This window comes from Phycodurus eques, chromosome 11 (genome assembly GCF_024500275.1).
Source record: "Phycodurus eques isolate BA_2022a chromosome 11, UOR_Pequ_1.1, whole genome shotgun sequence".
Classification (NCBI taxonomy): domain Eukaryota; kingdom Metazoa; phylum Chordata; class Actinopteri; order Syngnathiformes; family Syngnathidae; genus Phycodurus; species Phycodurus eques.
In genome coordinates this window covers 20752146-20774004 of record NC_084535.1, presented here as the reverse complement: position 1 = coordinate 20774004, position 21859 = coordinate 20752146, and the positions used below count along the sequence as shown (strand labels likewise).

The 21859-nt window shown below is 40.9% G+C and overlaps 1 protein-coding gene across 1 annotated transcript; it reads right to left on the bottom strand.

Moving 5' to 3' along the window:
- Positions 1-202: 202 nt before the first annotated feature.
- Positions 203-6796, bottom strand: opn3 (opsin 3). The gene is made up of 4 exons (XM_061690529.1): positions 6446-6796; positions 3895-4214; positions 907-1158; positions 203-469 (listed from the first exon to the last, which is right to left on the bottom strand). The coding sequence occupies exons 1-4, from the start codon at positions 6753-6755 to the stop codon at positions 203-205; spliced, it is 1149 nt and encodes a 382-aa protein (XP_061546513.1). The 5' UTR covers positions 6756-6796.
- Between the last annotated feature and the right edge of the window lie 15063 nt (positions 6797-21859).

Here is a 21859-nt window from a genome sequence, read left to right as displayed (position 1 = left end):
AAAGGGCATCCTGGGCATTTCAAACCCAAATTACCTCGCGAACCTGATAAAAAGATTATGAACCAAAAAAATAAAAACGATGGCATGGGACCTTTAAAAAAGTCCTGCAGGAGATGGGGATTATGGCTTGGAATTGTATGTCAGGTCCTAAGGCATACTGCTATACAGTACAGAATGAGAAGACTGCTGCAGTCCTGGGGGATCACAGTGGCCTCAATTGAATGACATTAGCAGAGGACTCTGCATTGGAAGTCACATCGAAGCGGCGGAAATCATCACTAGTAATGATGAAGACAATGGAGGAGGAGCTGAAGGTCACCCTCTTTTTGGGTCTCTTTCTGCCGCCGCATGAAGTTGAAACAACGATGGGCCTGATGGGGCGTTCCACCGGAGCCAGGGGGCGCTCTTTGAAGCTGTTCTCCAGCCAAGACAACCTTGAACACAGCAGCTGCAGCAAACAGCGTCGGAACTGTGAGGCAAGCGAAGAGGCAGGAGATGAAAGTCTGGTGCTTAATGTGACAATGACATCCACCCCCCTCCTTTGTATGCCAAGCACACCAGACATCTCTCTTAGGATAACAAATGAAAGTGACAATTTCCCACCCACACGCTACTGTGCCTATTGAAAACATCTGCTGGGATCTTTTTTTTTTTGCTTCAATTACAATCAGAGAACAAATACCACTTTTAATGAAATGACATTGATTTGCTTTGCGTCTATAAATTCAGAAGTCACTGGAAAGGGGAAACAATCAGGAAGTTCAAGCCCATCTCTTGGAAAACACTCCTACCAAAGTATTATATTAGGCTGATGCTGTACCATTTGGGGGCTCTCATTCCAGAATACATATTTGTTCCCGCACACAGAGACAATTTGTATAAATTGATGAATATGTGACTACCAACCTTTATGCTCATGAATACATAGATGAGGGGGTTGTAGGCTGTGCTGGATTTAGCAAAGAATGAGGGGATGATGGCCACAGCGGGCGAGACCATGCTCTTCCTGCCGAAAGCCACCATCATCGACACGACAGCATAGGGCGTCCAGCACACCAGGAAGCAGAAGATCATGAGAAGAAACATTGCGGCTACCTTCTTCTCGTATCTTAGGATCTTGATAATCTGGACCGTCTGTAAATCCTGTATGGAGCGCAGCTAATGAAAACAGAACAGAAATGGAGGAGACAAGTCATTTCTGGGTAGAATTTACACATTCTCCTTATGCTTGTGGGGGTTGGCTGCAGGTAGTCTGGCTTCCTCCCACAGTCAAAAAAGCGGTTACAGTATTGTATGGTGGGTGCCTGTAAGCGTAAATGAGAATGGGTTCAAAGAACGGATGGATGGTTGTTTATCTCTCCACGTTAGGCATGTGATTGACAGGTGATCACACCTCTCACACTAATTCCAGCATCCCCGTGACCCTGAAAAGGATAAATAGTATACATTATAAAATGGATGGTGAGATTTAAAATTCCTCCTTGTGCTAAGCTCAAACACTGCCATCAGTATGGGCAATGTGTGTTTTTGTGAAAGAACTACACTGAAAGCTTCTCTTTAATTGGGTTTGTTCAATTATCTGAATCGAATTGTTTTTAACAAATGCCATACAACCAGCAATGTGAATATATATATATATATTTTAGGCTTTACACGATCAGGATTTTTGGGGCCGATCACGAGTTTCAAAAAACGATAACAAGATGGTGGAATGTGTCTATTTAAATGACCTGTCCATTTACTGTATATACGGTCCTTGTGTACTTAATTGCTCAAAAAATTATATTTGCAATAAATAATGTATCTTTGTTCCTCTATTTATGCCAGTGAGGCATAGTGACGGACAGAACAATTCTTCTATTAGATGGCAGGAAGTACATACAGAAATTAATGTATCCACTTTTTGTGACATTTTTGTTTGTTGGTGTGCCGTGAGATTTTTCAATTGTCAAATATGTTCCTTGGCTCCATAAAGGTTGGAAATCACTGCTCCAGTCAGATCGTGTATTCTAATCAGTCAGATCAAACCAACATTGCAATATGACAGAAACAATGGGTGCTAACTTACTGTAATTCAATTGCTTTATTGTAATTAAATGACTTCACCCACACCGAAACTTTAGAGCATGATTCGACGGAGCGGCGGCATGTTTACGTACAACCGTTAGTGCTAGCAGTAGCTGGCTAGGTGACATAATGTTTTTGTTGCCTGCTTGCGAGCCGTATCGTATTAAAAGTACGTGAACATACCTCAAGCAAGCCGTAAACGAACGTCCTCTCCTGTCCTGAGCACCGGTGACCACCAACACACGTTTTCCCCCATTTTCTAATCTAATATATACAACCCCAATTTCAATGAAGTTGGGACGTTGTGTTCAACATAAATAAAAACAGAATACAATGATTTGCAAATCATGTTCGACCTATATTTGATTGAATACACTACAAAGACAAGATATTTCATGTTCAAACTGATAAACTTGATTGTTTTTAGCAAATAATCATGAATTGATTATTGAATTTTATGGCTCCAACACGTTCCAATTATATATATATATATATATATATATATATATTTCGACTGAACTCAAATAATTAGAATGTATGTCTTTGTGTGGGTGGAATTTAAAATAATTCAGCATTTAAAAATGATAACCTCCACAAAACACCATGTCTGAAAGTTGGATTTCTTCTTAATTGGTTCTGTTTTTTGTTTTATTTCCATGAATGCGCCGTGTTTGTGTACATACTGACATCGTCTCCATCTGTAGTGAGATTTTCCTGGCACCATAAAGTTCAGAGTACTGTACTTGCTTTTGAAGATTTTCATAGCCTCTCTCATATGCTGTGGTGTGTAATGAGCTCCCGTCATCCCTCTGAGCGCTTCGGGGACTTGACTGACAGGCTGGGAACTTGCAGCTGGGAGGTGTTGCAGCTCATCATTACAAATACAAATACTTGTGGTAGTGAGAAGAGGAGATCTAATAGCCTATACATTATGCTGCAGATGAGACGTTTCACAACTTCTGTGCTTGTGCTTGCCCTGCCCAAATCAACAGAATTCACAGATTTGCTAGATACCCACACAAAACAGGAGTCAAATCTGCCTCGTACTTTTGGAGGAATAATCAGGCTTAACGTAAGTATTTAGCAGTAATCATTACAGCCCACATACTTGCTCTTTTATTACCAGACAGACTGAAAAAGCTAGAAGGCACAAAAGCTTATTATATGATAATAGAGCTGGAAATGGCAGCAGTCAGTCAGTCAGTCAGTGAAGGTCACAACTCATGAAAATGCCAAGTAACATCCATTCCACCTACCTACCTATCTGGCATGAAAGTACACGTTGTACATCTTTCAGCATGAGTACAATTAATTAGCTCATGATGGCGCAACTACTCAATAAAGACTCCTTATTAGTAAAAGCCATTGGAGCAGATATCCTAGCTTGATTATACAAAATTTGATAATTAATTGATTCAATACTCTGCTGGTTGCAGCCAAGTAGAGCCCTCAATTGCTTCAAGATACACTTACTCAATAATTAATTCCATACAATCAAGAATTCTTAACAATCAATGAATCAGCCAAGTGCATTTGTATCAGCAAGTTTGCAATGCAGTTGAAACACTGGAGCAGAAAATTGCGGTATAGAGTAGTTGCAAACTATATTTCAGGCAATATTTCACTCATAAGACAGGTGATTGCAGAGAATGTGGCAATATGGTGTTCCATTCATCTAATTACTGAGGACAATCCATGTTTTGTGTTCCCTCTACAAGAATTTTAAAGAGCCCTTCCCCATTCACAAGATTTTACAACTGCTTATTCTGACTCATTCATAATTCATATTAAAGTTTTGCATCAGATAAAAATAAGTGAATGTCTCACCATTTGTACCGTGTAGAGGATGTTCCCATAGCAGTAGATCATGATGCCAACAGGTACGAAGAAACAAGCGAAGAGGAAGAGGAGGATGAATGAGGCATCATTTGGGTCCCTCGATGCCCAGTCCAAGGAGCATCCCAGCCGGTGGATCTCCAGTGTGTAGCGGTTCCAGCCCAGGAGTGGAGCCCCAGTCCAAGCCAGGGAGTAAAGCCAGATGTGAGCAATGGCCCGCCACACCCAGGGAAAGTCCACCACCTGGGCATGCACCACCCGGATGTAGCGCTCATAGGCCAGCGCCGCCAGCGTCATGATCGATACGATGCCTGGCGATGGGAAGCGAGACAGACCAGAACTAAGGCTCTGGGTCAGAGGCTACTCAGCATTTCATCTTCGTAGCATCTTGTTGTCGATGCTTGACACCTTGAAGTCTCCCACACGCACGTTTGAGAACTACATCTGCATTGTACACCATCTACATTCTGTGAGTGCCATCATTATCTGTCTGTCACGGTTTCGTAAATCCAACTATTGATTTGGTTAGTTTTCGGTCAAAACACACACATAAGCACACACGCACAGTATATGATCTATGCATCTCTCCAATTACATAGCCTCATACCCGTGTCAAAGCTGACATATTTCATTAATCTCCTCATTCGTGGATGAAATGCCGAAGCGACGTCAATAAACGGACAGACAAACTTCGCAGGGGAGCAGTCCGGGTTCATCTTCCCATATCAAATTTCAGCAGGATGGACATGTTTTGCCAGAACTGACATCCATTATTGCTGCAGCTCCCCCGGCTTGCCTTTGTGTCAGTCAAAAACCTCCACTGAGCAATACTTTGGATGAGGTGCAAGGATAATATGGCATATTTGTCAACAGAAGACATTTTTTTTCCCCCCCAATGTAGAGGACACAGAAGAAGGATGTGAGCTATGTTTTTTTTTTTTCTTGGTTCAGTGACAACCTCTGTCAGCAAGGATTTATACACTGCATGAAGACTTCATTATTTACTTGCAGAATGTAATGAAAACCAATAGAGCTGTATCAAAATCTAAGACTTTACTAAAACAATACTGCTCCGATTTGATTGTCTGTTCTACGCAATATGTAGTTTTGCGGCAATGTATTATTGCACTAGATCATAGTGAGAGGTCTTTCTATTAAAGCTATTTAAACGTTGTATTAAATAATATAAACACACTTTCATATGATGCAAACTCCAACCACAACAATAAACATGTTAAATTCCTACCACTCGGACAGTATCGATCAAATCTAAATGTCATTATTGTGTAAAGGCAGAATATTGATTAGGATACAGTGAAGTGTTTTTTTTTTTTAGTAATTGTATTATGTTATTTACAAGCATTTTAAAGCTGCAGAAGTATTGGATTTCATTAGATTGCGGAAGTACACTTCCGTGTGTCTTTATTGTAAGGTCATATGTTGAGGAACCGACCGTAAATCTCAGCTTTTAATTGTCACCCTGTTCATACATAGAGGAACATCTGAAGTGAGGGGGGGGGGGAGGGGGTCACATTCTCCAGTCCTGACATTAAAAGCCAGACTTGTCCTCTCATCTGAATGTGGGCCAAATCTACAGGACATTTTCAATGTCATTCCATTGATGAAACACACAATTCATGAGATGTAAAATGTAAATTAGAGATCCAGTACCAACCAGCCTTGCAAGCAATAACCTCCCACCCGTAGCAACCAGCATGCCACATGATTACTCTGCAAATAAATAACAGTTTGTGGTGATGGGCGTATCATTGCGCATCAACCCTCCTGAACTATAATTCTTTGACAGCCTGGGCGGATCTGTCAAGACGACCCCTGTAAATTCATTCACACTTTACCAACACGCTGGAGGCCAGATGAGCACGTCAAAAGCATTCCCATGCATAAAGCAATAGAATGTATTGAATGTCGTGTGCATAGAAAACTATGATAATAACTTATTATATTAAAAGAAATATTATTAAACAATTATTATTACAAAATTATTATTTAAAAAACATTATGCATGGAATATTCTCTAGTCTATACATCTTGTTATGAATAAGATATCTTGAAGGCCGTTTTGAGTGTGGCTCGATACTGACAGAGACTAAAACCATATTCACATCACAAATTCTATGATGGAGGAGATCTGGAGGGGAGATAAGTGATGATGATGATGATGATGGAGAATCACTCTGGCTTTGACCTTTTATATCCACACAACACACCACGCCTAAAAAAAAAAAAAAAAAAAAAGAAAAAAAAGAAAATTTGAATATCTGTTTGTCAATTAGGCTCTTTGACACAGGGGCAATTTGCTCGTTTAACACAACAACATTAGGTTGATCAAACAAGATACAATTGGCATTAAGTAAGAACCATGGTTTCGGAATATTGCTCCAAAGAGGAGATGTACGCTATGATTTAGCAGAGAGGGTTAGGGTTAGGGTTAAAAGGGTGCAAATGCATTAACCTTAACGACCGACAAAAGTAGTAAGGGGAAACAATAATGATAGATTGTATTGAAGAATGTCAGTCTTACCGAATAAACTGTTACTGAAGCCGTCCCACACGCATGTTGCTTGGCTCCAGATCCAGCCACCTTTGACGCACGAAACAAATGTGAAGTTTATCCCGACGACAGAAACCAGCAAATCACTCAAACTTATGTTGACGAGTAACAAATTGGTCGGTGTCCGAAGTCTCTTGAATTTGCAGTAAAGTAGAATGACAAGAACGTTGTTGCAGAAGCCAAAGACGCCAATGGTTCCGATGGCGAAGGCGAGAAGTTTGTAGGTGGCAAAAGCAAAAAGGTAAGGTTCGGCGCTTCTGGTTTCATTGTAAGGATTCATTGCGGGGATAAAAAGGCGCCGACGGGCATTGTGGTGGCTCCGGTGTGCGCCCGCTGCTCATTCAAACAAACCCCCACAAGACAGCACGCCCACTCGCAAACTGGCTCCGTGTACCGCTGTCACGTGACACACACGCACACGTTCATTCGTTTGGAATCCTTCCGTTTGGACTACTTTCAAAAGATAGTCAGTCACCTGTCCTGCGGTTATTAACTGTGGACAGACACGCAATAGCAGACGGTCTCCTGAGCTCTAATGAGTTCTATAAAACATTGTGTCTACACGAAAGGACTAAAGTAAAAGAAGTCGCACATGAGCAAATTGTGGCTATTTTCAGTTAGGGTTTTTATTACGGTTTTGCTTTGGCAGTATTATATATTATATGATATGTCAATGTTCAAACGTGACGTGATTGAAATCATGTCAATATCGTTACTGCCAGCGAGTCAGACTTCAACAAGCTAGCTTTCTAAAAAAAAAAAAAAAAAAAAACTAGCAAGGTTCAGTCATTGCAGGTGCACTTTTGGAAAAAAAAAAGAGCCCAAAAATATTCTTCTTTTATTCCCATTCGGAGTGATTGTACTACGTGTGTGCAACTGTACGCAGCACAATGTGCAGGCATCCTTGATCTTTTGGTTTCCGACCCGTCGTCCACAAACGTGGAATCCGCCGACACTTTGCCCCCACTAGCGTAGCTACATGGAATGTACCGATACTTTGCCCCCAGTAGCTAAGCGTTGCCGTAGGCATGCGGATCAAACGAATGTGTGCAATCTCCCATCAATGTGCTATCTCCAATGTGCTGACCTCTACTTTCGGGTTCCTGTTTTTCGGCATTCTGCCTTTTACGTCGAATTGTCGGTAACTTTAGAATGTTTTAAAAGTAACGATTTTTAAAATGTAAGGAGTAGAAAGCACAGATATTTGTGTTTAAAAGTAAGGAGTAAAAGTAAAATCTCACCAGAAAAATAAATACTCCAGTCAAATACAGGCACGGTGGTCGACTGGTTAGAGCGTCAGCCTCACAGTTCTGAGGACCCGGGTTCAATCCCCGGCCCCGCCTGTGTGGAGTTTGCATGTTCTCCCCGTGCCTGCGTGGGTTTTCTCCGGGCACTCCGGTTTCCTCCCACATCCCAAAAACATGCATGAATTGGAGACTCTAAGTTGCCCGTAGGCATGACTGTGAGTGCGAATGCTTGTTTGTTTCTATGTGCCCTGCCATTGGCTTGTTCCTGTGAGAGTGAAATGATATATGCCAGCAATATAAGGTATATTAAAAACTGGAACAAATCAGTGTTTGGAAAATAAAGCAAGCTGTCTCTTTTATTTCTTTTTTTATTTCCTGAAAAGTCAAAATTTTGGAGATGAGGAGATTCTACCCAACAGCAACGATATATAAAATATGACTAAATACTGCCACTTTATACGAGGGTACTTTCTTTTTTCCACACTGGCTACGCAGTGAATTTTGTCTCCACTTCTGCCACGGACGTCACACCAAGACATGGAGTTGGGGGGTGATTTTGGTGATGAAAGAGGGGCGTTCCAAAGGCAATTAGTTATTTACCAATTGTTCCAAAATGTATTGATATTATTGGAAATGACTGTCAGTTTCATTTTCATTTTCTAAAAAAAAAAAAGAATACATAAAATCGACTTCTTAGTGAAATGTGGCTCATTAACTTTGCCGCCTGTATGGAAGAGCACACTTATGATCTATGGACATTTTCATTACAGTGGTAAATCTTTCGGCAAGCTGCAAGATTGCAAACTGAATAACGAACGGCTGACTATTGGAAGAGATGACACCCAAAGGAAGATGTGCTTTTTATCAACCATTTGATGTGTGTGGGAGTTACGTGCAAAAATTCACCTTCCACATTCCGGAGGCGGTGTTTCACATTTACAGCGTTTCAAATAATCACCACAAGCACCTCTGGTGACTTGTCTCATGTCTGTAATGCCAGTGACCTTTTGAGGAGATCTCTCCATCCTCCAGACACCTCGTTTTGTCCACAGAGAAAGGCCACTGTGGTGAAAGATTGGAAGCGTGCTGTGTGATGTTGTTGATGCCTTACCTTGTTTTCATGAGCTTTCGGGTTGATTCAAAATAGTAGATCCATCTTGAATAACTTGTAATAAAGTAGTCTCAAAGTGAGATAAACAGAATCTTCGAATTAAATGCACAAATGCAAGCCCGACAAAGGTCAGCCATCGTTTATCCTGTTATACTCTTTGTTGTCTTTTAATTAAAATGTTTTCAGTGTATGAGCGCTGTAGCATAATGATGACCATGTACGAGGTGTGTCAGAAAAGTTCCAGGAACTACAAACTACAAGTTTTCCTCTGCGAAGTACAGTAATCCCTCTGGAGTCTAACGCACATTCACAGCATTCTCTGTTACGCCTTCATGCACTCCTGTAAAGATTCTTCCTGGACCATCTTGACGTTTTCTGTCTTCAAAACGGGTGCCCTTGATGACTCCTTGAGCTTGGAAAATAGGAAAAGTAAAAATCACATGGAGCCAAGTCAGGTGAGTAGGACGGTTGCTCCAGCACAGCGATGTTCTACTCGGCCAAGAATTGTCAGATTGCTCAAGGCATTGTGAGCAGGTGAGTTGTCACGGTGAAGCAGCCACGAGTTGTTCTGCCACAACTCGCGACTCTTCTTGCGCACTGAATGACGCAAACACCGCAGGATCTCTTTGGAGATGTCGTGGTGGATCGTCTGGGCCCATATTGGAGGGAAAACTCCAATTTTGTTTGATATATAGCTTTGGTCACAACAGTCTGGGAACATTTCTTACACAACTGATGTTCATTTCTGTGTGTATTATGTCCATCGAGGAGGTTATGTTTTTAAACAGCTTCCCCCAAAATGTAGTGAAATCACACAATGGATACAGATAAAGTATGGATGAAGAATTTATTGGAAACGTTAATGTCGCGTTACGGTAACATTACATTAGATTAAGAGGTGTTTAATTTTCAGCAAGTAACACGTGAACGTTTGCGGCAAAATGTGGAGTGATTCTGAAAGTGTCAAATATGGTGCTGATCCGCTGGAGGACGGTGTCTGCACTTTACTAAGTGGCAACCCATATGATTTAATATGTAATTGAATCTAATGCAAATTGAGAAAGTGCCTATTCGTCAGTGACGTCTTCATATGAAGATTCATAATGATTTAGTTTTTTTATACTAATGAGTGCTTGAAATGTAACATCTGTTCCTGTTATTCTTTGTTCTTTTTTTTGTAGTGAAACCCTCCTCCCCATGTTTCCTTGGTTAATAACAGGCAACGAAAATGGTAGCGGCAGACTGAGTGAGCTGTCATTTAGTGTAATCTCTGAGCAGATGCTGCCAACTCTGTAGAGGAAGAAATCTTTGCTTTCCTTAACTCACGCATTCACATCACCACCTCTATTGGAAATGCACTGTGAGACACTTTTGAGAGTTTTCATCTTTATTTACAATGTTAGCAAAGAAAAAAAAAAAAAACACGTAAAAATCTACAAAGCCAATGCTCAGAACTAGTTCTCACATCATTCACACACCTCTCACTTTCATTTTGTCTTTGCTGGTGTGTTCCAGTCACCTCACAGGGCATATTGCAGCAGTTGTGTGCATGCCTGCAGGCGTGTTCACGCATTTCACATTTTTTATGCATAACCACACAAACATCACAGGGGAAAATAAAGGTGTACATTTGTTGACTTGTCATTTTGGATTCAGTGGTGCAAATTAATGTAGAGAGAATGCAAAATGCAGCACATCTCAATGGTTGCAAAGCAAAGTATAAAAATGGGGGAGTTTGATTTCAAAAGAATAGCCTGCATGCTCTTAATATATACATAATATATATTAAATATATACTGGATATAAAAGGTGAATTCAGTTTGAAATTCCTCATTCCTCTTCAAAGAAGCATTTTCCACCTCACAACAATATATAATTTTAATGGGGTTAGTGTTATATAATATTCAGAATTATAATGTTTAAAAAGCTTTTCAAAGAAACCAACAAATCAATACATCATTTCAGGTACAGAACCCTTAATTATAAAGGGATCAGGCACAATAAAATGAACCCGCATGGTATTGAAGTGTTTCATAATGTTCTCAGATTTCAGAAATAAAAATCATACACTGTAAGTGGACTTCCTAAGGACTATTTGTTTGTGCATCAATACTGTATATTTGAAGTACTCTAATTATGATTGATTATTCAGCTCAAATATTTATTTCCAGTCTCATTCTATTCAAATACTTTTAAAAAGACAGTAAATTCACACATAAACGTGACTATTTTCATCATTGCTATTCAATTCACTGATGTTGACATCTTTCCCAGAGTAACTTGCTTTGAAAACCTTGAAGTAAAATCTGCTGTCAGATGAGAAGCGTGTAAATGTTTGAAGTCGCAGCACGTCTAAATGAGACATAAAAGGTTATTCCAGCCTGAAACCAAATAGAGCTGTAATCTTCAGCCATGTTGGGACAAAGAATGCGCTTGGTGAACCAATAAGGAAACAATCAGCCCTTTGCAAATGTCTTTCCTTGAGTAATTAATGGAGATCAATAGTGCAAATTATTAGTTCATGTTTGGAAATGCAGCCCTATGTGCAAACTGTAGGCCGGTCCCAAGCCCAGATAAACCCAGAGGGTTGTGTCAGGAATGGCATCCATCTTAAAACTTTGCCAAACAAATATGAGCGTTCATCCAAAGAATTCCATGCGGGTTCGCGGCCCGGGTTAACAACGTCCACCACTGCCGCCATTACCCTACAGGGCGCCGGTGGAGATTCAGCTACTGTGGGTCGAAGACGAAGGAGAAAGTGGGTTCTTCAGCAGAAAGAGAAGGGGGAAGCACAGAGCCTAGAACTGAATGTTGGGACTTTGAATGTTGGGACTATGACAGGAAAAGCTCGGGAGTTGGTTCACATGATGATTCGTAGAGAGGCTGATATATTGTGTGTCCAGGAGACCAGCTGGAAGGGCAGAAGTTTAGAGGCAGGGTTCAAATTATTTTACTATGGTGTAGATAGGAAGAAAAATGGAGTAGGGGTGATTTTCAAGGAAGAGTTAGCTAAGAATGTCTTGGAGGTGAAAAGAATATCAGATCGAGTGATGAGGCTGAAACTTGAAATTGAGGGTGTTATGTATAATGTGATTAGTGGCTATGCCCCACACGTAGGACGTGACCTGGAGGTGAAAGAGAAATTCTGGAAGGAGCTGGACGAAGTCGTTCTGAGCATCCCAGACAGAGAGAGAGAGTCGTGATTGGTGCAGATTTGAATGGGCATGTTGGTGAAGGAAACAGGGGTGATGAAGAAGCGATGGATAAGTTCGGCATCCAGGAAGTTGGGACGTTGTGTTAAACATAAATATAAACAGAATACATCCATTGTCAACACCGCTTATCCTGGTTAGGGTCGCGGGGCGCCGGAGCCTATCCCAGCTGACTTCGGGCGAAAGGCGGACTACACCCTGAACTGGTCGCCAGTCAGTCGCAGGGCACATATAGACACGGACAACCATTCGCACTCACATTCACACCGTCACTGAGTGGGAACTGATCCCACGCTGCCCACACCAAAGTCAGGCGAGTGCACCACTACACCATCAGTGACTTAAACAGAATGCATTGATTTGCAAATCATGTTTGACCTATATTTAATTGACAACACTACAAAGACAATATATTTAATGTTCAAACTGATAAACTTTATTGTTTTTAGCAAATTAATCATTCACTTAGAATTTTATGGCTGCAACACGTTCGGTTAGAGCGTCTGCCTCACAATTCTGAGGACCGGGGTTCAATCCCCGGCCCCGCCTGTGTGGAGTTTGCATGTTCTCCCCGTGCCTGCGTGGGTTTTCTCCGGGCACTCCGGTTTCCTCCCACATCCCAAAAACATGCCTGAATTGGAGACTCTAAATTGCCCGTAGGTGTGAATGTGTGTTTTGTTCAGGGTGTACCCCGCCTCCTGCCCGATGATAGCTGGGGTAGGCTGCAACACGCCCGCGACCCTAGTGAGGAGAAGCGGCTCAGAAAATGGATGGATGGATGAAACAGACCTGGCACAAATGACAAATACATCCAGCAGTGCTGCAATTAGAGTGGCAGCTATCAAATATTTTAGAATCCGAGTATCCTACTAAGAATTCTGTCGAATCATCAAGTATTTGGATGAAATATATATTTTCTTGATTAAAAAGCAACTTTGAATACACAAGCAAAAATCAAACATTTGACATAATACTGAATGACCAATTTTTTCCTTTTTTAGATTATAGAGTTTTTTCCCCCTTAAATTCACATTGTGCATATGTCTTGTCTTCATTTGTCTTTGTCTACATTTCCACTGATTCCAATTTCAAACACAAATAAAAATAAATAAAACACAAATATAAAGAGATTTCTTGTATCAAAAACACAAGGCATTAATAAAAAAAAAAGTCATAAACAGCCTCTATGTTGTGCAACTTCAGCGACTTGCATTTGAGCATGTAACATAATTATAGAGTATGTTCCCGGCTGTGTATTTATGAACTTAGATCAGCCCTCAGGAATAAGACAAATATTCTTAATACTGCTAGAATCTTTGGAAGTGTTCAAACTGAAATTAAAAGACGTATATGGGAGCACATTAGGCACCGGTGGTCCTTAACATTTTATCCAAGAGTGAACCACACTTCCTTGTTCCACCATACAGTATTGTCTGCTCGAAGTGGGCAGACATCGTATATTATACAAATTATGTATATTATACAAATTAGACAGTATAAGTCATAATTAACAGAAAACCTTGAGCTCCACAGGGCTAACATTGTGTCAGTAAGGTACATCAAAGTTAATCTTGCTGATTTGGGTTATGTTCATTTTATTTTGTCTCGGGTCCAACGCAGCTCACATACTGGGCGTCTTCAGAGTAGATAAAAGGTCCATGTTCAACGATTACTAGTCACCAGAGGCGGTTTTTGATGTAGTCAACCGGGGCAGTCGGCCAGGGCGTCATTCTCGTGGTGGGGGGCGGGGGCACACGAATCGATTTTCAATGTACAGTTTCCCCCTCACGTATGTGGACCGTTGACGACTGCTGTTACTGAAAAGAATCCCTCTATCTCTAATAGGCACCAGTCTGCAATTTGATATGACATTGGTGAGGCCGATGATGGATGGGGATTCTTTGGCTTCGATTCCCACCCCCACATGGTTGGAAAATATAGCCATTTGGTAGGTTGAAACCAGAGAATACAGTGAAAGGATGGGGACTGAGCGAGGCCATTCAATCCTGTCTGAGTCAACATCTTCTGACTGAGGTGACAGATCTCCTGCTTAGATTTAATGTGGGTAAAGGTCAAAACGGAGGACAATGTGTGGTCAAATACCCAGCAATTATTCATAGAATAATTGTTTTCACCTTTAGAATGAATTGCACTATTCATAACTAATTTGATCTCATCAAAGTTGTATACGGACTCTAAATGCTTTTTTTGCTTTTGATTCAAAGTTATATGTTAGTAATTTCACCCACAAATATAGGCTTTAAACTTGAAATTGAGGGTGTTATGTATAATGTGATTAGTGGCTATGCCCCACACGTAGGACGTGACCTGGAGGTGAGAGAGAAATTCTGGAAGGAGCTGGACGAAGTCGTTCTGAGCATCCCAGACAGAGAGAGAGTCGTGACAAATATCCACCAGATGAAGCCCGAATAGAAGTCCACCAGGTCATGACAAGTCTTTTACACAGACAAGCCAATAGTCGTATAATCACTTGCTTGCTCAATGCATATTAGCAACATGCAATCAGTAGCAGCTTTTGGCAGCTTATTATATACATATTTATCTTTATCGTAACCAAAAGTTAGGACCCACAATCGTTTGTGCCCACACTACGATATCATATTCATACTCCTATTACTTCATCATGTCACGATACGAAGGTATCAGTTGTGACTGAGCAAGCGGAGGCTGAGAAGTTTGTGGTGAATTGTTTTCTTGAAAAGGAAATTGGCAATTGGACCTTCGAGGCGCAACGGCGGGTCGTCGAGACAGGGAGTGTGCGGCAGGTGGTGGCGTGAGCAGGTAGATGGCTTGGTGGCGTGGTGGAAGAGGTCAGCAAGGTGGTGAACACGGAAGGAGCACTGAGGATAAGGAAGAACATGGAAATCAGAATAATGCGAATAGAGCTCCAAAGCTAGCTCATGACACATCATCTAACTTGCATATCGTTGAAATGTTAGTTGGATGATGACTTTTCATTGTATAGGTGGGTGCTTCCAATGACATGTTATTTACTAAGCGGCACAGTGACCGACTGGTTAGCCCGTGCCTGTGTGGGTTTTCTCCGGGTACTCCGGTTTACTCCCACGTCCCAAAGAACACGCGCAATAAATTGATTGAAGACTACAAATTGCCCGTAGGTGTGAATGTGAGTGCGGATGGTTGTTTGTTTATATGTGCCCTGCGATTGGCTGGTGTCCAGCTTAGGGTTTACCCCGCCTCTTGCCCGAAGATAGCTGGGATAGGCTCCAGCACGCCCACGACCCGAATGAGCATCAGCGGTCCAGAAAATGGATGCATGGATGTGAACACTAAGCGAGGATGGGACACTGATCAATCTGGTAGCAGTCGCTTGCATCACCCATACTACCATACGACCCAAGTGAGAAGAAGCGGGATGGAAAATTGATGGATGGATGGATGGATGAGTGATATATATATATATATATATACACATATACACTGTATGTACACTGTATAGGGCCATTTACCCAGTTCCCATATTGTTACGTAGGCATAACAGGTCAAGGGGCCAATTTGTCCATTGGCGATCTAATTCAAAATGGTCCTGGCAACATTTCTAACCACAGGGGTTTATATAGTATCTTGGTGTGATTATAGGATTGCTGCGTGAGGAATAAAAAAATACATTCCTCTTACTGTCAAAGTCATGAGACCGCAGAAGAAACATCTTGAGGGGTATTGCTCAGCTGAGAAATAGGTGTTTGTGCAGAAAATTGCTTGTCTGTGCTGAAAAATAAAGGCTAAGGGTGATACCAGTGATTATAGAGATGAGTTGTTTTTTTTCTTTTCCCTTGGAAACCTGTTTGTTCTCACAAATGCATCATGTGAGACTATCTAATTTACACTGTTTCATTCCCATTTCTTTCTCTCGTGTTAAAATTATTTAAATGAATACGAACGGACGAAAGAAGGTACAATGACTATTTCTGTAGTTCCCACGACCAAGCTCCCCTTTCCCATATTTTATTTTGTAGAGATTCATCTCACAATGTCCTGCATGTACATCATTTCAGAGAGAGCTTTAGTTTCTGCAGGATTACATTTTACACAGTAATTACCATGGCAAATGTCACCGACTTTGATTGCTGTTCTAACGCAATTTGAGCGGTTCAACATCTGTCTGTCATATCTGTCAGTAGCCTTCGAGCTGCCCAAGGCTCAATACACATAGAGCCTGATAAGCTCTTCGAAAAGGTTTGCGCGTGGGAAGTTTGTGGATGCAAACAGATGTAAAAGCTAATCTACTAACAGGATGCAGTCCCAGGACTGCTTCTGCCAAACGAGCTGAATGCCCACCCTGTTCATTTTGTGTATAGTGAGAGGAATGTGAGGACGCGACGTCCGTGATTTCCAAAAACGAATTTGAAAAGTAGACTCGTCAGACCACAGCACACTTTTCCACTTTGCGTTGGCCCATCTCAGATGAGCTCAGGCCCAGAGAAGCCGGCAGCATTTCTGGGTGTTGCTGATATGTTGCTTTCGCTTTGTGTGGTCGAGTTTTAATTAGCATTTTTTTTGATGTAGCGACAAACTGTTAACTGACAATGGTTTTCTGAGGTGTCCCACCAGTTTTTACTGCAGTGAAGCCTGAGGGATCAAAGGTCACGGGCATTCAATGGTGGTTTCTGGTTTGCAGAGATTTCTCCAGATTCTCTTAATGTGTTGATGATATTACACACAGTAAATGATGAAATCCCCAAATTGCATGCAATTGTACGTTGAGAAATGTTGTTCTTCAACTGTTGGACTATTTGCTCACGCAATTGTTCACAAAGTGGTGAACCTCGCCCCATCCTTGCTTGTGAAGAACTGGGCCTTTCAGGGATGCGCCTTTCATACCCAATCATGACACTCACCTGTTTCCAATTAACCTTTTCACCTATGGAATGTTCCAAACGTGTTTTTTGAGGATTCCTCCACTTCCCCCGTCTTTTGTTGCCCCTGTCCCAGCTTTTTTTTGGAAAGTGTTGCAAGCATCAAATTCAAAATGAGAGAACATTTGCAAAAAAAAAAAAAAAGTTTGAACATTAAATAGCTCATCTTGTCGTGTATTCAATTAAATATAGGTTGAAAAATCATTGTATTCTCTTTTTATTCACATTTTACACAACATCCCAAATAGGCTACATTTGAATTGGAGTTTGTACTTTGTACATCACGAGCAATACGCCCACCAGCAGTGTGCGCACTGGTGGCAATTTAAATAGGTTTTTAATGAAACGAAAGGAGCACTGGATACCATAACCAACCAGGAAACATAACACAACGACAATAAAAAAATGTTGACGCGGAATAGCCGAAAATATGAAACAGCGGGGGAAAAATGGATAGATGGAGAGAAAATGGGGGACGGACGCCGCAACACAACAAAAAAACTGAGCTAAGTGTCACACTGTATAGCAAAGAAACAAAAATGTGAAAACTAGGAACTCAGCCATATAGGAAAAAGATAATGAACAAAACAAGAACACAAGAATGACGAACATAACGAGCACAAGTACTACTCCTACTACTACTCTAATATGACAGAAATAAGACAAAAAAGAGGACTTAATAAATTACTTGAGCTAACTGCACAAGTTAGAGCGGCAACAGACTGACAGGACTGAACAGACGCTAAGTATACAAGTTAGCGCACAGATGACAGACAGAAATAAACACAAGCTCTCTTAGCAAGACAAGTAACGAGGAAACAGAACGCTACTTACACACAAACGAGCCCCAAGGGAGGATAGACCAGAATACTAACATGACAAGAAACAAGCATGAGGCAACTGGTAGTGAGTCGAACAATTTTCTGGTGTCTTTCGCCCGAATTCCTGCACTTAAAAGCCCGGCTGATGCCAATGCAGATCAGGAGCGCGCAGGAGGTTCTGCCCATCCGTGACAGCGCCTGGGGGGACAAAAACAAACACAGACGAGGCAGATCACAGGCTCATAACAGCTATATTATAAAATTGTCACAGCGGTTTTTCCACAACTGCAAAAGAATAATTAAAACGGTGGAATATCATTTCATTCTTGCTTGTGCACAAATCATTAGATATATTTAAGGCACCAGCCTTTCTGCTTGACTCCCACACTGGAGGTGGACAGCCAGCCAGCCTCAGGTAAATACTCGAAGCAAATAGCGACTCCATCCATCCATTTTCTGTACTGCCAAGTGACACAGAAAACGTGAGTAGATCAACGTGGGCTCCCCACTCCCATTCACATTGGCATTTAGTGGCTGAGATCTTTGAACACGTTGTGGCAATTACTTAGTGGTAGGATGGCCGAACAATCGAAAGGACAAAGTCACTCCCAGACAAACGGTAACATTTAGAGATTTCATAACATTTACATTGTAATGTCTATGCCAACTATTCATAATGAGTAGTCCTGGATGTGGTTAAGCTTTCATACAGATGCTGTTTAATTCCATTCCATAAAGAACTATATTTCATTTAATCTTACATGGAGAATACTGGGGGAAAAATGTCCCCACATCAAGTAATTTCTCAGCTAAGTGAAAGTCCCCATCTTTTAAAGATGCAGATGCCGATCACGACCATTTTCTCTAAGTGGACCAGCAAAGCAAGGCAACAAAGTGCAAAAATGATGATGTCGTCTGTTATGTGTGATAAAAAAAATAAACAAATAAAAAACCCTGACAATGAAAAGCATGCAATTAGAGTGTGCACAATAACTGTCATGTTAAAATTCAGTTTATTCAACTATATACCGTACAAGCCACATGTGACACACACAAATGGGAAAGAAAACAAAAATTGCCAACCGTAATGTAGACAGCACAAAGTAACACAGAGGCGAAAATACTGCTTGTGCCACAGCAAACGATGCCCAGCAAAATCAAGGTGCAAGAATCATAGAATAGTCACATTCACATTCGTTCCGCTCATTTAATCGACTACACGTCTTTGTCTTCAGTTTCAAAGATTAAGAGAAGCAGCATTCTTCACACTGCTTCTTCCAAATGTCAGATCATCGTTTCATTTACTCCAAGCTCATGTTCAGCGGCTCGATCGCCTTTTGAGATGGCCGGGTCGATTGCCTTCCACTTGTATCGTAGGCATTATGACTCATTTTGGCTTGATAAGGGTGTGTGCTTTAGCAGAGCTGATCTGAAAAACTGAATATGTCAATGTTGCAATGTATACAGATATGATTTTAAAATATGAACACGTAACACCTTAAAACAGACCTCATTGGGGAAAAACCAAGAGAGGCCACGAATAGACGAGAACGTAACCTTTTCTGGGATTCAGAAAATCAACAAATACGCCACATCATTGATTAAGCCGCAGGGGTTTGAGCTGACAAGAAAAGCGGTTATTAGTCCTAATTTTACTGTAACTGCACACGAGGCATCAGCCTAACCAGAGTGCACCTTACAATGAGGTTCTAAAAGGGGAAAATGTGAGCAAACATAGAGACACGTTTTGCAAGCCCTTTTCACTTAAAGTCCTTATCAATCGACGATAGTTTTAATTAAGGGTGGGAATCGCAAAGCAACTTGCGATGCGTACATATTGCGATATTCTGCTGTGTTAACAGAACATCGAGTAGAACACGGAGACTTACGTGACATAAGCAAATTTGCAGATGCGTATATTTGGATATAGGACACCAACAGTATTGATCCACGATGTTTGTGTATTGATAATATAACGTGACAATGATATTTTGTCCCACCCCTTGATTAGGTGGGTGCGCCACAGTGTGTCGTATGAGGCCTGATTTCAGACACAGAAACCGTACTCCTAAAAGAGCCTGAGTGGAATCGCAATGCTCCTTTGGTGTTGCTTTGGAATTGCATCACCTAGATGATTGTGCGTCAGTATTATGAGTTTGAATGTCATTCAAAGTAACAAACACACTGAAGCCAGTGGTTAAATATACTACTACTACACTTCCTATTTGACATTCAGCATGCAGAATTTACGTCAATGTATTGTCAGGATTAAAGCCTTTATGGAGCAACTTCAGCCGCGCAGTGGAGTACTCCCCTTATGTTGAATGACCAATAGTTTGATATTTGGGAAAACACCAGATTGTGGATTGTGTGGTGACGGTAAAATACCTCACCTGTCTTATGTCTTCTTTATAATCAATAAGAGTGTGTGAGAAAAAAATGTAAGTGGGCAAAGGTGCTAAAACAAAGATGGTAGCATCCCTCTCCACTTTGGAAGACTCCATTAGTAGCCTGTCACCAGGCTGCCAGAGAAAGAACAAGACAAGATGATATCGCTTGGCTGATTTCTCTCTACTGGGAATTCACTCGAACGGGGCTCACAGGGGAAGTGATGGTTCAAGAACAAAGGCCATCAGTTGGCAAAAACTATGGGACTGATGGACAGTTCGAGGTACGGTCCTAAAAGATTAAGCGCTTGTTTTGAGCAAAGACAGCTCATACCACAGTATAACCACAAAAACAAAAGACAATGAGTTTAGAAAAGAAAATGTATTCATTCATTTTCTGAGAGTGTTGAACTTTTAGGGTTAAATAAAACCCAACATTGTAACACGAGGAAGCTTTATTTTACACTATCTATGTTACACTATCTAGAATTATTGTAGTTTATTTATCGATCCATTCATCATTAGGGTGACAGGTGTGTTGGAGCCTATCCCAGCTGACTTTGGGCGAAGATCGCCTTTATGACATGGGCAGCGCAGTAGATTTGTGGTTAGCATGACCGTGTATAGTCTTGAGGTCCAAGGTTCCAATATCTGCTCAGCCCTTTTGTGTAGAATTTTGCTGATGTTCTCCAAGTGCTTGTATGGATTTTCTCTGGGGAGTGTCTGGCTTCGGAATAGAAAATGGACGGATGGCCGTATTTGGGGGAGAAAAACAACGAAAATGACTTTACAGGTACTTTTTAGCATTGTGTCCGTAGACAGGATTAGCCGTCAGTTATAGTCTTCTCTCAGGCATTGAATATTAAAGGCAGATCTTCAATTTGATGAATGGTGAATTTTTACACGGATGCTGCAAGGCTGCATGTGTGCTGCATGCAAATGATTCCTGTGACGATCACAGCAGTCCACACAGGGCAAATACAGTATCTGAAAATGACTGTGTGAGTCAGCACTGTGCTTCTCTGGGGATTTAGGTTTTCATTAATGGACTTTAAAAGCGTTTTCTAATTCAGCAGATAAGATTAAAATCAACTTCAACTTTACTGTGAAGTAAGCAAACAAACAGCTTTGTTGATTTATAATTAGCCGAGAGTGGTTCAGTTATGTTAATACAGCAATGTTGCAATCGATATTTTCCTATTCAGCTGAGCAGTTGTTTCTGGGCTACTGCATTAACTCGGAATCTAGAAAAATATATCTCTTGTCTCTTACTTCAGGAAAATAAGGATATGTCATGACCAAAGCTGTGCCCAGACATCATGGTTCACATATGCCTTGTATGTTTTGTCAGTGAATATAATGATTGTGACTGAAAAACGGAATGTTCAACTATGGTGACACAGAACCTACAACACAGACCCTAACCCCCAAACATAAGCAAATATGTTTCCAAAATGAGAAAAAATAATTTACAATTATTCAAACTTTACTGCAAAGCACAGTTTTTCTTTGCAGCTTCAGTTTGTTTTCTTTTGTTGCATGTTCATATTTGAAAATTGTATAATTTTGACAGATATTTTTTTTTGTAGAGCAACATATCTTGAGTCAATTGAAGCTGATTTATTTTGGAATAATAATGTATCCTTTCTGTTTTGATTCACATTTCAGTTAAAAATATTTAGTTTTATTCAGTTAATTATTTAAAAAA

What these genes read in the sequence shown, in the direction of transcription:
- opn3 (XM_061690529.1), bottom strand. Translation starts at nt 6,755, where the DNA reads ATGAATCCTTACAATGAAACCAGAAGCGCCGAACCTTACCTTTTTGCT. An exon ending in TCCTCTACACGGTACAAATG is followed by an intron (nt 1,159 to 3,894) that starts GTGAGACATTCA and finishes TGTTTTCATTAG; the next exon opens with CTGCGCTCCATACAGGATTT. An exon ending in ATGTATTCATGAGCATAAAG is followed by an intron (nt 470 to 906) that starts GTTGGTAGTCAC and finishes CTTGCCTCACAG; the next exon opens with TTCCGACGCTGTTTGCTGCA.